Source organism: Mytilus californianus, unplaced genomic scaffold (genome assembly GCF_021869535.1).
Source record: "Mytilus californianus isolate M0D057914Y unplaced genomic scaffold, xbMytCali1.0.p SCAF_3, whole genome shotgun sequence".
NCBI classification, from domain to species: domain Eukaryota; kingdom Metazoa; phylum Mollusca; class Bivalvia; order Mytilida; family Mytilidae; genus Mytilus; species Mytilus californianus.
In genome coordinates, this window is record NW_026262679.1 from 64,056,245 (window position 1) to 64,072,632 (window position 16,388).

The window sequence follows — 16,388 nt, forward strand, 5'->3', positions numbered from 1 at the left end:
GTTTCTGACACAGAATGAATGTGGTCTAAGAACTTAAAAATTTTAAATTGGACATTCACCTATTATGGTCCAATATCCAAAATCTAAATACATGGTTAGATTCAGCATATCAAAGAACCCCAAGAATTCAATTTTTGATGAAATCAAACAAAGTTTTATTTTGGACCCTTTTGACCTCAATGTGGACAAAGTTGATAACGGGGCCCAAAAATCAAAAATCTAAATACATGGTTAGATTCAGCATATCAAAGAACCCCATATATTCAATTTTTGTTGAAATCAAACAAAGTTTAATTTTGGACCCCGATTTGGACCAACTTGAAAACTGGGCCTATAATCAAAAATCTAAATACATGTTTAGATTCAGCATATCAAAGAACCCTAAGAATTCAATTTTTGTTAAAATCAAACTTAGTTTAATTTTGGACTCTTTGGACCTAAATGTAGACCAATTTGAAAACGGAACCAAAAATTAAGAATCTAAATACACGGTTGGATTCGGCATATCAAAGAACCCCAATAATTCAATTTTTGATGAAATCAAACAAAGTTTAATTTTGGACCCTTTGGACCTCAATGTGGACCAATTTAAAAACGGGGCCCAAAATCCAAAAACTTAATACAAGGTTAGATTCAGCATATTAAAGAACCCCAAGAATTCAAGAATAAAATCCCATTGAAATTGGTCAAGAGATAAGCAATTTATACGAAGTATCTTCTTTTGCACAATACTGTGCAATTGAATATTTCTTGCTATTGCGCAATACTGCACAATTGACAATTTCTTGCTATTGCGCAATATTGTGCTATTGGATATTTCTTGCTATTGCGCAATACTGTGCAATTGAAGATTTCTTGCTATTGCGCAATATTGTGCAATTGAAGATTTCTTGCTATTGTGCAATACTGTGCAATTGAAAATTTCTTGCTATTGCACAATACTTATTATATAATAATTTACACATCCTGTTTGGTGTGTATCTCCTACCATATCATTATTATTTGCTTTTAAATATAAATCAGAAATAACCAACTTAAAATGGAATTTTTTGAACCCCCTTATGATTCATCACCCCCAAACTCAATCCCAGCCTTCCCTTTGTGGTATGGTACCTTGCAGTACAATTTCAGAGAGATCCATACACTTGAACATAAGTTATTGTCTGGAAACTAGAAAAATGTGTTTTTTGGCCCCTTTTTGGCCCCCAATTCCTAAACGTTTCGGGCAATTACCCCCAAACTCAATTCCAGCTTTCCCTTTGTGATATGGAACCTTGTAGTACAATTTCAGAAATATCCATACACTTACACACAAGTTATTGTCATGAAACTAGAAAAATGCTTGTTTTTTGCCCCTTTTTTGGCCCCTAATTCCTAAAATTTTGAGGCAATTACCCCCAAAATCAATCCCAGTATTCCCTGTGTAATATTGAACCTTGTGGTACAATTTCAGAGAGATCCATACACCTGAACACAAGTTATTGTCTGGAAACTAGAAAAATGCTTATTTTTAGTCCCTTTTTGGCCCCTTATTCCTAAACGTTTCGGGGAATTACCCCCAAACTCAATTCCAGCTTTCCCTAAGTGATATGGAACCTTGTAGTACAATTTCAGAAAGATCCATACACTTACAAGCTATTGTCATGAAACTAGAAAAATGCTTGTTTTTTGCCCCCTTATTCCTAATATTTTGAGGCAATTGCCCCCAAAATCAATCCCAGCATTCCCTGTGTGATATGGAACCTTGTGGTACAATGTCAGAGAGATCCATACACTAACACACAAGTTATGTCTGGAAGTTACAAAAATGTGTAAGGGAGGTAATTCAAATGATGCATTTGATTTATCTCCCTTACACTGCTTTAAATTATGTTTTGTACTAAAGTATTTGTCCATTAACCAGGACAACCTTATTTTTCCCTTTTTGCCCCTTATTCAGTCGGAAAGCTGACCCCGGTTTGACCCCATTTCTTAAAGCAACAATGGAAGTCATGTGACTACCATATTTGGGCATTTTTTTAGTCATATTTTCTTAACTGAAACGACTCTGTTTCCTCCAAAAAGTCATATCAAATGAAACCAAAGCATGCTGTACGTTACAAATGCCAATTGTGTATACCTTTTAGAAGTTCTCACATAAAAATTGTTTTGATTAAGCGTACTGAATTAGAATACGAAGCCTTCAAACCAAAGGTCGTCACTCGTTGCGTCAAGTTTTTTCAACACATCAGTTAAAATTTCTTTCTTAACTTCTGGGGAACCTATGCTGAATTTAAAATATGTGATGAGGCTTTTTATAAACTGGCCTGTGTCAAATTTGTGCCACTTAATACGCTGTAATACGCAAATGTGCCACTTCGATGTGTCAATATTTCTGTCCGAGCGGTACCGATAGTAATTTACGAGTTACGTCCCTTTGTTGACACTTTTCATGAACAAACTATCAAGCACCATATGCTGTTATTTACAAGTGGATGTTTTTAAAATAGTTTATTATCTTTTTACTAAATATATTTTTTATTTTAAAGACATATGTAAAACAATTAGGTAAACACATTTTATCATTTTTACAACAATTTCAGAACTGAAATAGGGCTTTAATATTACAGTACAGTAAATGTTACTCTGTGCCATAATATATTACTCCAAGAGTAACTTTAATATTTATATTTTGATAAATATTTTTACTGCTTTAACCAAATTATATAAACACAGAAATAAATTTCTACTACATAAAGACAAGGGGTAGCCAAAATATGCTTGAATACTTGACCTAGACAGGGTTAAAATGATCACAAACAGGAATTCCTTTTCAATACTGATACCTGATCCTACCTTTTCCCTCTAGGATATACATTTAAAAGAGATAATAATCGAAGTATTCTCAATGTAAATTCTTCATAATTTGAAATAAAAGGAAATTGGTTTGCAATCCTTGTATGATTAAACTAAATATAACAATAAATTTTGTCTCATTGATTCCATGCAAGTTCTACTGAATGGACTCAAATTATAAAAAAGCCTAAACCAATGGCTTTAAATGGTTTATAATCATGAACTTGCGAATAAATAAGAACGAGAAAGATTCGATTTCATATTTTCCTTCTATTTAATCAAAATAAATAACTATGCATATTAAAAGTACTTCATAGCAGTTTCTGAGTGCTAAGTCAACAATTATGTTTTAGATCACAAGTCATGAACTAGTAAGTCACACTTCATGTAAGTATGAAAATGCTTTGAATAAGAGTGATTAAAATGCAAGTCTGAAAGAGATTGTTTTAAGTTCAAAGGACAACCCTTTTGCAGGATTCCTTGATTCATCACAAAAAAAAATATTCCCAACAATGAATGAGTTTTTTTTTTTAATCATCTTAAGGTGGTGCACAGACAGTATAAAATTTCCTTACCTTATTGTTTTAGTTAACGTCAAACATTTTACTTAAAGAGAAAAATTAATCCAGTCAAATTTACAGCTGAACTCGCCATTGCTTTTTTTAAACAAACACACTAAATGACACTAAATGTGTGTACATTCTGTTCAAATGCATGTTGACATGATGTGTACCGGTAAAACCAAAAACTACAATAACAAAAAATGTCTTTCTTTTGGAATTTAGTTCAAACGGGGTTTCCTATGGGGTGACAGAACGTTAGACTTGATTTTTTTAAATTTGAGATACGTATTATTAATTTGTTTTATAGTATAGATTTATATAATCTTTGTTTATTTGTGAAAAAAGAATAAAAAAAAATAACAGACAATTTCGAATAATTTATAAACGTAATTGTTAAAGGAGGGCCAATATTTAGGTATTATTTTCTTTAATAATTAGACACATGCTTAAAATATAGAAAGAAATCTATTTCTGACCCCAATGGCATGTTATTCATAGAAAATAAAAAAAATTCCAAATTGCCGCCAAAATATTTTTTCTGCGAAATTAACGCAATTTCAGAATGGCGGGCTTTAATATCAGTCCCATTGTTGTCTTAAGAAAGTAGCAACAACGGTCGTTTCTAAGGGCTTGCTTTCCGACTGATTCCTAAACGGTTTGAGCCATAACCCCCCCCAAAACAAATCCTAACCATCCCTTTGTGGTATGGAAACTTGTGGTATAATTTCACTCGTTCCACAAGTTATTGTCTGGAAACTAGAAAATGCTTATTTTTGGCCCCTAATTCCTTAACTGTTGGTACCATAACCCCCAAAATCAATCCCAACCTTCCTTTTGTGGTATTGAACCTTATAGTAAAATTTCATAGAGATCCATTCACTTAAACTAAAGTTTAAGTGTGAAAACCAATGTGTCTTCGGACAAAGACAACGACGGACGACGCCAACGTCATGCCAATATACCACTGCGGTCGTATAAAAATTAATGACTAAACATGAATAATGAGAAAAACTTATTCTTTTGTGAAAAAACTTATTCATCAAGATCTCTTCTACAGGTTCTATGGGCATAGGTCAATTGTTAATACCCAATCTTGGTTCTAGTGCATTGTACCTACCTTAAATACTGCTGCCTTATGGGAAACCAGCTAAATGAGACAAACATGCATGAAGAATATGCAAACTCTGACCTGTAAAAGCCTAAAAATGTTTGGCAAGCACTTGTACTTATTTGGGTAGTGAAATATCATCTTCAAAAGCTCTTGGCTAGTAAGGTTTGTCAGAAAATTTCATCCCCTACTAGAAATATAGGGAACAAAAGACCAAGTACAAAAAACAAGCTATCGTCAATTATATATCTTATATATTAAAATAAATGGGGAATGTGTCCATGGGACACAGATGATGCCCCCTGCTTGCATATTATATAAAGTTATAAAGGGACATAACTGAAGAACGGTAAAAGTGACACTACCCAAATTTGTACTTGATCTGAGTTTTGTGGTAATAGGTATTGTTTATAAGTTTCATAATATTTGGTTGAGGCAAACTTAAGTAAGAGAATGGAAACGAAAAGTTCAGCAATTTTTCCATTTGTAAAGGGGCATAACTCTAGAACGGTTAAAGTGACACCACCGAAATTCAAACTTGATCTGTGTTTTGTGGTAATAAGCATATTGTATAAGTTTCATAACATTTGGTTGAAGCAAACTAAAGTTAGAAAACGGAAACGAAAAATTCAGCAATGTTTCCATTTTAAAGGGGCATAACTCTAGAATGGTTAAAGTGACGCCACCAAAATTCAAACTTGATCTGTGTTTTGTGGTAATAAGCATTTTGTATAAGTTTCATAACATTTTGTTGAAGCAAACTAAAGTTTGAGAGCGGAAACCAACTTTGGGACTTTGGGACGTACGTACAGACGGACATTGGTAAAACTTAATGCTACTGAGGGGGCATAATTAATTAAGGAACAACAAACATTGTTCTGGTATTCTCCATACCTGCAAACATACAATTATAACATATATCTTTGTTAATACTGTCAAAAGTCTTGGATTTTTTTATACAAATGTATCTTGCAGATTTCAGAAAAAAGTCTTTCATAGTTAGTTCCAGAGTAAAGTACGAGCAGTCAACTTTCTGAAGAAATAAATTTTATACTGCAATATTGGGTAATATTTTAATTAATTTGTACTTGAATATCTATGATGCATATTTGAACATCTTTATAAATGTAGGCTTTATTTTTTTATTTCTTTTAATTTATCAAGGCATAGTCAGTCAATTTTAAACAGCTCTTCGGTTTATTTTGTAGCATGCTGATGCTGACCCACTTTTAAGCATATCACTTTTAGAGAAAATGTGTGAATTCTGAAAATGCCAAACTTAATATTATATAGAAAATTGAAGTCATCTGAAATGTCTATAAACTTACCATCTGCAGCCAGACATTTGTCTTCATTATCTGATTCTTTTCATCCTGTAATACATACAAATGTATATAAAATACTGAATTCAAATTTGAATTGGTAAAATCCACAATTTTGCATAAATTTTATCTGACTGAAGGGCAACATCTAAATTTTTTCAATTCTTTTAAACTTTTAATCAATATCTTAGAAAAATGTAGGCTTGAGTGCGCTAATTTTACAATGCAATTTTTCATATAAACTTATATTTACAAAGTTCATAACTATTTTAAAAATAGTTGATCTGCACTGATTTTCGAACTTGTTTGAGACATTGCTGATTTAAACCTTTGCATGCTTAGATATAAATTTCATAAATATCTGGCAATAATTGTACAGTTGAATGTGCTTATAATGCAACTAACCATAGAATTAACATTTCTAAGGAACATAACTACTAGAAAAATAATTCATTAGTGCTAATTTTTATACTTGTTCTAAAAATTGCTGATATATATGCTTTCTATCTTACAATTCAATTTCAATATAATTAATATTTCCAAGGGGTATAAATCTTTAAAAAACAGTTGATCTGCATTTGAACTGAGTCTGTAACATTGGTGACATAAAACTTTTGATATTTGGATAAAAATTCTGGCAAGAATTGTACATGTGTGATCATGACCGCTTACAATGCAATTTTCCATATAATAAATAATTTTTATAACTAGATGCTCTAAATAGTCTGTCTTGCTCACCTAGTATATATAAAAAAGAAGATGTGGTATGATTGCCAATGAGACAACTCTCCACAAGAGACCAAATGACACAGAAATTAACAACTATAGGTCACCATACGGCCTTCAACAATGAGCAAAGCCCATACTGCACAGTCAGCTATAAAAGGCCCCGTCTATGTGCATCTTCAACATTGGACACTTTCCAAAACTGTGGACTAGAGTAGAATTCATGACAAAAATCTCTTTTTTATTGATTTTATAAAATAAAAAGATGTGGTATAATTGTCAATGAGACAACTCTCCACCAGAGACCAAATGACATAGAAGCCTTCAACCATGAGAATTAAATGCTCCGCAGGTCACAGCTTGATACCTCCACAGAGGTCAAACCCTGAACAGGTGGGGTCAAGAATGGACACAACATTAAAGCTTGATAGAGCTCTGAATTTGTATTGTGATTAAATATTTGACATAGCATAGGTTTCTGACACAAAATGAACGTGGTCTAAGAACTTAAACATTCAAAACCCAACATTTACCTATCATGGTCTAATATCCAAAATCTAAATATTTAGCATATCAAAGAATCCAAAGAATTCAATTTTGATGAAATCAAACAAACTTTAATTTTGGACCCTTTGGACCTCAATGTGGACCAATTTGATAATGGGGCATAAAATCAAAAAACCCTTGGGGGCCAGCTGAGTCCCACCTCCGGGTGCGGGATTTTCTCTCTGTGTTGAGGCCCATTGGTGGCCTTCGGCTGTTTTCTGCTCTTTGGTCTCTTTGACACATTCCTCATTTTCATTCTCAATTTTGTTATACACGGTTAGATTCAGCATATATTCATTTTTTATTGACATCAAATAAAGTTGATTTTTGGACCCGATTTAGTCAAACTTGAAAACTGGGCCCAAAATCCAAAATCTAAATAAATGGTTAGATTCAGCATATCAAAGAACTCCTTAAAATCAATTTCTTATATTTCTGATAAACTAAGTTTAATTTAGGACCCTTTGGACCTTAATGTAGACCAATTTGAATAAATGGGGAATGTGTCCATGGGACACAGATGATGCCCCCACTTGCATATCATACAAAGTTATAAAGGGACATAACTGAAGAACAGTAAAAGTGACGCTACCCAAATTTGTCCTTGATCTGAGTTTTGTGGAAATAAGTATTGTGTATAAGTCTCATAACATTTGATTAATAAACAGCTGCGCCATGAGCACATGATACGCCCGTCACTTTTTCAAAAAATAAAGTTCGATAACTTCTCAATGTCATATTAGAATTCATGAAAAACTAAAGGGAGGTTATCTTGATATATATAAACCAGTCACAAAAGTTTCATGATAATTGCTCAAAGCATTGTACGAAAACTTGAAAATTTTGGAAAATCCCCCCTTTTTATGAATAAAATCACATAACTCCGAAATGTAAAATCTAAAATTTATAAAAATCGAAATTGAGCTCAAGTCAATAGATATAAACAATTCACCAACTTTCATGAAAACTGCTAAAAGCATTTTTGAGTTATTGTCCAAAAACTGGAAAATCCCTCTTTTTTTAATGAATAAAACCCGATAACTTGGAAACGTAAAATCTAAAATTTATAAAATTCGAAAGGGAGCTCATGTTAATAGATAAAAACAAATTCACCAAAGTTTCTTGTAAATTGGTGAAAGTGTTTTTGAGTTATTGTCTGAAATACGGAAAATCCCCCTTTTTCAATGAATAAAACCCCATAACTCGGAAACTTTTAAATCTAAAATTTATAAAAAACGAAAGAAAGCTCACGTCAATAGATATAAACAATTCACCAAAGTTTCTTGTAAATTGGTGAAAGTGTTTTTCAGTTATTGTCTGAAAACTGGAAAATCCCCCTTTATTAATGAAAAATCAAAGCACTGAAAGCGCTGTAGGCAGTTAACCAAAAACCAAGGCAAACGTAATTATGAAAACTGTGGCAATGTTGCTTCAATTTTTTTTTAAGATTTGAAAGAACAAACATTAAACATTCGTATATTGTACATTTATGTTCAATAAATGAATTGATTATTAAGGCAAATTAATTAATATTTCATCAAGGTTTTCAAAAGCAACTCATATATCAATGTAAATGACCCCCATCTTCATCCCCAAGTGCATGATGTGACTCCATACCTAGTTTGGAATAAAATGACAGGTGATTATAAAACAGTTGGTCAAACATTCTTGGGCTTTACACTGCTTGAAAGATTTAAATGTTTTCTTTAAAATGAGCCAAAAATGAAAATTATGATAGGCCCAGAAATAATTTAATAAACAATTAAAGTAAATTCAATAATCTTGACTCATTTTTTGTATCAAATTTTTTTTATAATAAACAAGAAATAATTGTAACAGGATGCCGTTACGAAGTCACAAACAAAGCCCCCATAATTCGTCATTCCCATGGTCTCCTGACATTGGGCAAATTCCAGTTCATATTGGTTTGGTCTAGTAAAGTGATATGCATATGTGACACCTAGGAGATTGACCCTGTATGTCATTCAAATCTTTTAGAAATGATGAACAGGAATAAATATGGTTTAGATGTGGGTATCTCGACCGTTTACAAGTTCTCAAACAGGAGGGGGTGGGGTGACCCCAGGGACTCCCCCTATATTTCATTTGATTTGTTATATTGTCCCATACATGAATACATATGGTTTAGGGGTGGGGATCTCGACCATTTCCAAGTTCTCAAACAGGAGGGGGTGGGGTGACCCCAGGGACTCCCCCTATATTTCATTTGATTTGTTATATTGTCCCATACATGAATACATATGGTTTAAGGGTGGGGATCTCGACCATTTCCAAGATCTCAAACAGGAGGGGGTGGGGTGACCCGAGGAACTCCCCATATATTTCATTTGATTTGTTATATTGTCCCATACATGAATATATATGGTTTAGGGGTGGGGATCTTGACTGTTTACAAGTTCTCAAACAGGAGGGGCGGGGGTGTCCCCAGGGACTCCCCCTATATTTCATTTGATTTATTTTATTGTCCCATACATGAATGTATATATATGGTTTAGGGGTGGGGATCTCAACCATTTCCAAGTTCTCAAACAGGAGGGCTTGGGGTAACCACAGGGACTCTCCCTATATTTCATTTGGTTTGTTATATTGTCCCATACATGAATATATATGGTTTAGGGGTGGGGATCTCGACCGTTTACAAGTTCTCAAACTGGAGGGGGTGGGGTGACCCCAGGGACTCACTCTATATTTCATTTTTGATTTATTTTTTTGTCTAATACATGAATATATATGGTTTAGGGGTGGGATCTCAACCATTTCCAAGTTCTCAAACAGGAGGGGGTGGGACGATATATGGGGACTCCCCCAAATTATTTTGACAATAATAATAATAAAACTGTTTACAAGTTCTCAAACAGGAGGGGTTGGGGTGACCCCAGAGACTCCCCATATATTTCATTTGATTTGTTATATTGTCCCATACATGAATATATATGGTTCAGGGGTGGGGATCTCGACCGTTTACAAGTTCTCAAACAGGAGGGGGTGGGGTGACCCCAGGGACTCACTCTATATTTCATTTTTGATTTGTTTTATTGTCCCATACATGAATATATATGGTTTAGGGGTGGGGATCTCAACCATTTCCAAGTTCTCAAACAGGAAGGGGTGGGATGGTACTGGGGACTCCCCCAAATTATTTTCATTTGATTTCTTTTATTGTCCCATTCAAGTATATATATTGTTTAGGGGTGGGGAATGCGACGGTTTACAAGATAAAAGTACATCTTCAAATTGAAGGGGGTTGGGATGACCCCCAGGGACTCACCCTATATTTTGATTGATTTTTTGTATTGTCCTGTTCTCATTACTGAAGACTGCATGTGTCTATCACCTACTGAGTCATTTGAAAATTTAAAAATATAAAAATCCCATAGGGTTCTATAGTAAACCCCTCCCTTCTTGAGGCCCCTCCAAATACCCCTAAATAGACCCCAATGCACAAACAAAAGATTAATGGCTCCGCTAGACATGTTAGTCTCATATTTTTTTGAAACCCTAAGTAAATCTGACAAACGGTCAAAGTTGTCTTCTTAGACATGTTAGACGGTTTGAGTGGATTCGGTGTGACTTGTCTCGGGGACGAGTTGTCCACATTACTTAAAACATCCCATCAACGTCGATTTCCGCATCTGTTTTCATGACCTCGTTTCATTCATAAAATAACAACCTTATTTGGCAAGATAAGTTAGAAATTACCACCCACTTATATAACTTTATTTCCTCTATCATAGAGATTTGTTGTACATGAACAATATTCCTGCGCATTTTGCCATTTGGGAAATATAAACGACTTGTAATTACTGATTTTCGGCGATGAAATATTTCATACAATTGTTCTTTGACATCGTAGCCAAAAGCACAGGGGATAATAAACTACGTACGGATTTCTATTGAGCACTACTTCCTATGTGCAACTTTAAAAGTTTTGGGTAGTTTGACGATCATTTAAGGTTTTTCTGGTCATATTTTTTGTATTCCAGAAATAAAAGTATTAAAAAAATGTCCAATTAGTTATAAATAACATAATAGCCAGCTAGATAATAACCATGGCACGTATTTAAACATTCATTGGGTAGAACACAAATCTAGGGTGCTCGCATAAGGCAGCTTAACTGCCTAAAAAACCCACAACTCTGAAACTTAAAATCTAAAATTTATTAAAAACGAAAAAGAGCTCACGTCAATATATATAAACAATTCACCAAAGTTTCATGCCAATTATTTAAAGCGTTTTGTGTTATTGTCAGACATGTTGACGATGGACGGACGGACAGACGGACAATGGTATACCATAATACATCCCGTAAATGGGCGTATAAAAATTCACCAATTTTCCAATTGTAAACAGGCATAACTCTAGAATGGTAAAATTGACACCCGCAAAATTCAAACTTGGTCTGTTTTTTGTGGTATTAAGCATTGTGTATAAGTTTCATAACATTTGGTTGAGGCAAACTAAAGTTAGAGAACGGAAACAAAAAATTAAGCAGTTTTTATGTTTATAAAGGGGCATAACTCAAGAACAGTAAAATTGATGCCACCCAATTTCGAACTTGATCTGTAATATGTGGTAATAAGCATTGTGTATACGTTTCATAACATTTGATTGAGACAAACTAAAGTTAGATAAATTGCTTTGCCGAGCACAGCTGGATACAACCGCAGAGGTCAAACCCTGAACAGTTAGGGAAAAATGGAACAATATTTGCGCTTGATACAGGTCTGAATTTGGATTGTAATTAAATATTTGACACATAATAGGTTTCTGACACAGAATAACTGTATAACTTATCAGGGACTAAACTTGGGAATTTCAAGCTGGGAGCCCAGACCAGATATTTGATAATTAGTTTCTATATGTTCAACTGAAATTTACCTGAAAGTTTAGGGGCCCAGCTCAAAATCTAGGAGCCATGGGCGACTGGGCTCCCTTTAAGTTTTGTCCCTGATAACTGTAGTCAAAGAACTTAGAATTGGTTATATGATTTGAATTTATATTCAATTTTTTGCTTTTGTGCATTACACTATGCTGTTGTGAATGGACCCCCCCAAAAAAAACAAAAAATTACCCCCCTCCCCCTTTTTCCAAAAAAAAAAAAATTCTTTTCCTCAAGATATGGTCATGATCTCAATTCAAATTTCCAATGGAGTTTGCAACCCTAATTACCCATTTAAATACATCATAAAAGTCTTAAAATAGAAAATGACATACATAGTCATGGCTAAAATTAATATTCCTTAATCAGCATTTTTAAATAGTAACTTCTAAAAATAAATTGACAGCTAATCACCTCAAGACAATACAACATTTCTTTATACATAATTTAAAAGCAGTGTAAGGGAGGTAATCCAAACATAACATTGTATTATTTTTTAATTGTCCATTAACCAGGAAACCCTTGTTTTTCCCCCTTTTTTGCCCCTAATTCCTAAACGGTTTGCAAAGTTCTTGAAATCTTTTTTTTGCCTGGTGGTCCTTGAAGAAAATATGCAGGTCCTCACTATCATTTCTATTGCAAATTACCAAAATTGTGTTGGTCCTTCCCCAAAATGTGGTGGTCAAATCCCTAGGACCACCACTTATAGAGAACTCTGGGTTTGAGCCATAACCCCCCAAAGCCAATCCTAACCATCCCTTTGTGGTATGGAAACTTGTGGTATAATTTTAGAGAGATCTATACACCGTTCCACAAGTTATTGTCTGGAAACTAGAAAAATGCTTATTTGGGCCCCTTTTTGGCCCCTAATTCCTAAACTTTTAGGACTATAACCCCCAAAATCAATCCCAACCTTTCTTTTGTGGTTATAAACCTTGTGTTTAAATTTCATAGATTTCTATTTACATTTACTAAAGTTATTGTCCAGAAACCAAATGTCTTCAAACGACGCTGACGACTTGATACCAATATATAATAAAATGCTCCGCAAGGCGCAGCTTGATACGACCGCAGAGGTCGAACCCTGAACAGTTGGGGCAAGTATGGACACAACATTCAAGCTTGATACAGCTTTGCATTTGGATTGTGATTAAATATTTGACACAGCATAGGTTTCTGACACAGAATGAATGTGGTCTAAGAACTTAAAAATTTTAAATTGGATATTCACCTATTATGGTCCAATATCCAATATCTAAATACATGGTTAGATACAGCATATTGGACAAAGTTGATAACGGGGCCCAAAAATCAAAAATCTGAATACATGGTTAGATTCAGCATATCAAAGAACCCATATATTCAATTTTTGTTGAAATCAAACAAAGTTTAATTTTGGACCCCGATTTGGACCAACTTGAAAACTGGGCCCATAATCAAAAATCTAAATACATGTTTAGATTCAGCATATCAAAGAACCCTAAGAATTCAATTTTTGTTAAAATCAAACTAAGTTTAATTTTGGACCCTTTGGACCTTAATGTAGACCAATTTGAAAACGGAACCAAAAATTAAGAATCTAAATACACGGTTAGATCGGCATATCAAAGAACCCCAATAATTCAATTTTTGATGAAATCAAACAAAGTTTAATTTTGGGCCCTTTGGACCTCAATGTGGACCAATTTAAAAACGGGGCCCAAAATCCAAAAACTAAATACACGGTTAGATTCAGCATATTAAAGAACCCCAAGAATTCAAGAATAAAACCCCATTGAAATTGGTCAAGAAATAAGCAATTTATACGAAGTATCTTCTTTTGCACAATAGTGCAATTAAATATTTGTGGCTATTGCGCAATACTGTACAATTGACAATTTCTTGCTATTGCGCAATATTGTGCTATTGGATATTTCTTGCTATTGCGCAATACTGTGCAATTGAAGATTTCTTGCTATTGCGCAATACTGTGCAATTGAAGATTTCTTGCTATTGTGCAATACTGTGCAATTGAAAATTTCTTGCTATTGCACAATACTTATAATATAATAATTTACACATCCTGTTTGGTGTGTATCTCCTACCATATCATTATTATTTGCTTTTAAATATAAATCAGAAATAACCAACTTAAAATGGAAAATTTTAAAAGAAAAAAAAAAAGGAAAAAAAGAAAAAAAAGGAAAAAAAAAAAATCCCCCCCCCAAATTTTTTGAACCCCCTTATGATTCATCACACCCAAACTCAATCCCAGCTTTCCCTTTGTGATATGGAACCTTGTACAATTTCAGAAAGATCCATACACTTAAACACAAGTTATTGTCCTGAAACTAGAAAAATGCTTGTTTTTTGCCCCTTTTTGGCCCTAATTCCTAAAATATTGAGGCAATTACCCCCATCATCAATCCCAGCCTTCCCTTTGTGGTATGGTACCTTGCAGTACAATTTCAGAGAGATCCATACACTTGAACACAAGTTATTGTCTGGAATCTAGAAAAATGCTTATTTTTGGCCCCTTTTTGGCCCCCAATTCCTAAACGTTTCGGCAATTACCCCCAAACTCAATTCCAGCTTTCCCTCTGTGATATGGAACCTTGTAGTAGAATTTCAGAAAGATCCATACACTTACATACAAGTTATTGTCATGAAACTAGAAAAATGCTTGTTTTATGCCCCTTTTTTGGCCCCTAATTCCTAAAATTTTGAGGCAATTACCCCCAAAATCAATCCCAGCATTCCTTTTGTAATATGGAACCTTGTGGTACAATGTCAGAGAGATCCATACACTAACACACAAGTTATGTCTGGAAGTTACAAAAATGCTTATTTTTGGCCCCTAATTCCTTTACTGTTGGTACTATAACCCCCAAAATCAATCCAAACCTTCCTTTTGTGGTATTGAACCTTGTGGTAAAATTTCATAGAGATCCATTCACTTAAACTAAAGTTAGAGTGCGAAAACCAATGTGTCTTCGGACGCCGACGCCATACCAATATACGACCACAAAAATTTTTTTGCGGTCGTATAAAAATGACAGAAATAAACTGGAAATATATTTATGGTGTGTACAATGCAACTGCGGCTATCCACATTTTCTAGGAAGTCGAATAACCACTACTAACCATAGCGAACATGCACATTTTTTTGAATGACTCCTTCCATCATTTCAACCAAGAACAAATTATATATGAAATGCTATAGTTGGTGAGACTTTATTTCCTACCAGATGTGTGTATTTTTTTTATTTATATACCAAATGTGTGCATTCCCCCCCCCCCCCCCTAAAACATTAGAGGAAATTTTTCGTATACCAGTTCCTATTATTACAGAAATATGCTATATTTATGCAATTTATATGATTATTATCTCTCTTATTTTCAACATATATTTTAAATTGTCACTATCTATAGTTCCGAAACTTTCTATCTGTATAAACCAATGATTGACAAGTGCATACATTTTTGTACAGGCTATTTAAAATTTTCCATAATTATTGACAAGTATATACCCCACCCCCCCACACCCCGTAATGACTTTTTTTCCAAATTTTACCATAGGAAGTATCTAAATAGATTTTATTTCCTCAAATCTTTAGCTAAAATTATTTAGATAAATATGATTCTTTACACCAGTAATGTCATTCATAAACAAGTGGTAGTAAAATTGTATACACCTATGAGTTTAGCAATGACTAGTATTATATCAATGTCGGGCTCAAGACAAAAAAGTACAAATAATTTTATTACATCTGATAGTTTTTAAATGGAAAAATCCAAGTTTCCGGCCGTGTACACTGATACACTCAGCAGTAAAGCGATGAATGAACCTGCATTATGTAATTGTGTAATAAAGAGTTTTTTAGCCCGACAGGAAATCCCTTGAATACCTGGACGTGTCACCTCACAATACCTCTGGCAATAATTCCTTTAGCCATGCTGATGATCAAATTAGAAAAGGACAGACTTGAATAAATGTATTGCATAAAAGACTTATGACCAAATTAGATTTTTGAAAAACAATTTTACACGGAACCCCGCTCGTTAATCATTTAATTATGACTTTAAACTTTGAGAGAATCCATAAAAGTAATTCTCCTTTATATTTACTTGTTTCATAAACTATGAAAAAATATCAGTTTAAAAAAATGACAGACCAAACTTTATAAGTTATTTAAGAAAAAATAGATGTCCAATCGGGCGACTTTTCCGACTCTTAAACCTTTTTTTAAACATTGTACCATATCAAGTTAGTTTAAAAAGTTTGCTGATAGGTCACGTATACAAACATGTTTGGTATAATTCTTTTTTTAGGATCTGGGAAACTGTGATTGCTTTTGTCATTACCTTGTCGGGTTAAAACAACCGTACGCCTGACAAGTGATTTTGA

At 33.8% G+C, this 16,388-nt stretch overlaps 1 protein-coding gene and 1 long non-coding RNA gene across 2 annotated transcripts in view; both read right to left on the reverse strand.

The window, feature by feature from the left end:
• LOC127733213 (uncharacterized) overlaps positions 1-16,388 on the reverse strand; it is a 288,514-nt gene that overhangs the window by 84,972 nt on the left and 187,154 nt on the right. The gene's annotated exons all lie outside the window — the stretch shown is intronic.
• Positions 1-16,388, reverse strand: part of LOC127733130 (acetylcholine receptor subunit beta-like 1) — a 42,848-nt gene that overhangs the window by 24,186 nt on the left and 2,274 nt on the right. The window contains exon 3 of the mRNA XM_052242446.1: positions 5,835-5,879. Within this exon, the coding sequence (XP_052098406.1) occupies positions 5,835-5,879 (45 nt within the window). The remainder of the gene's footprint in view (positions 1-5,834; positions 5,880-16,388) is intronic.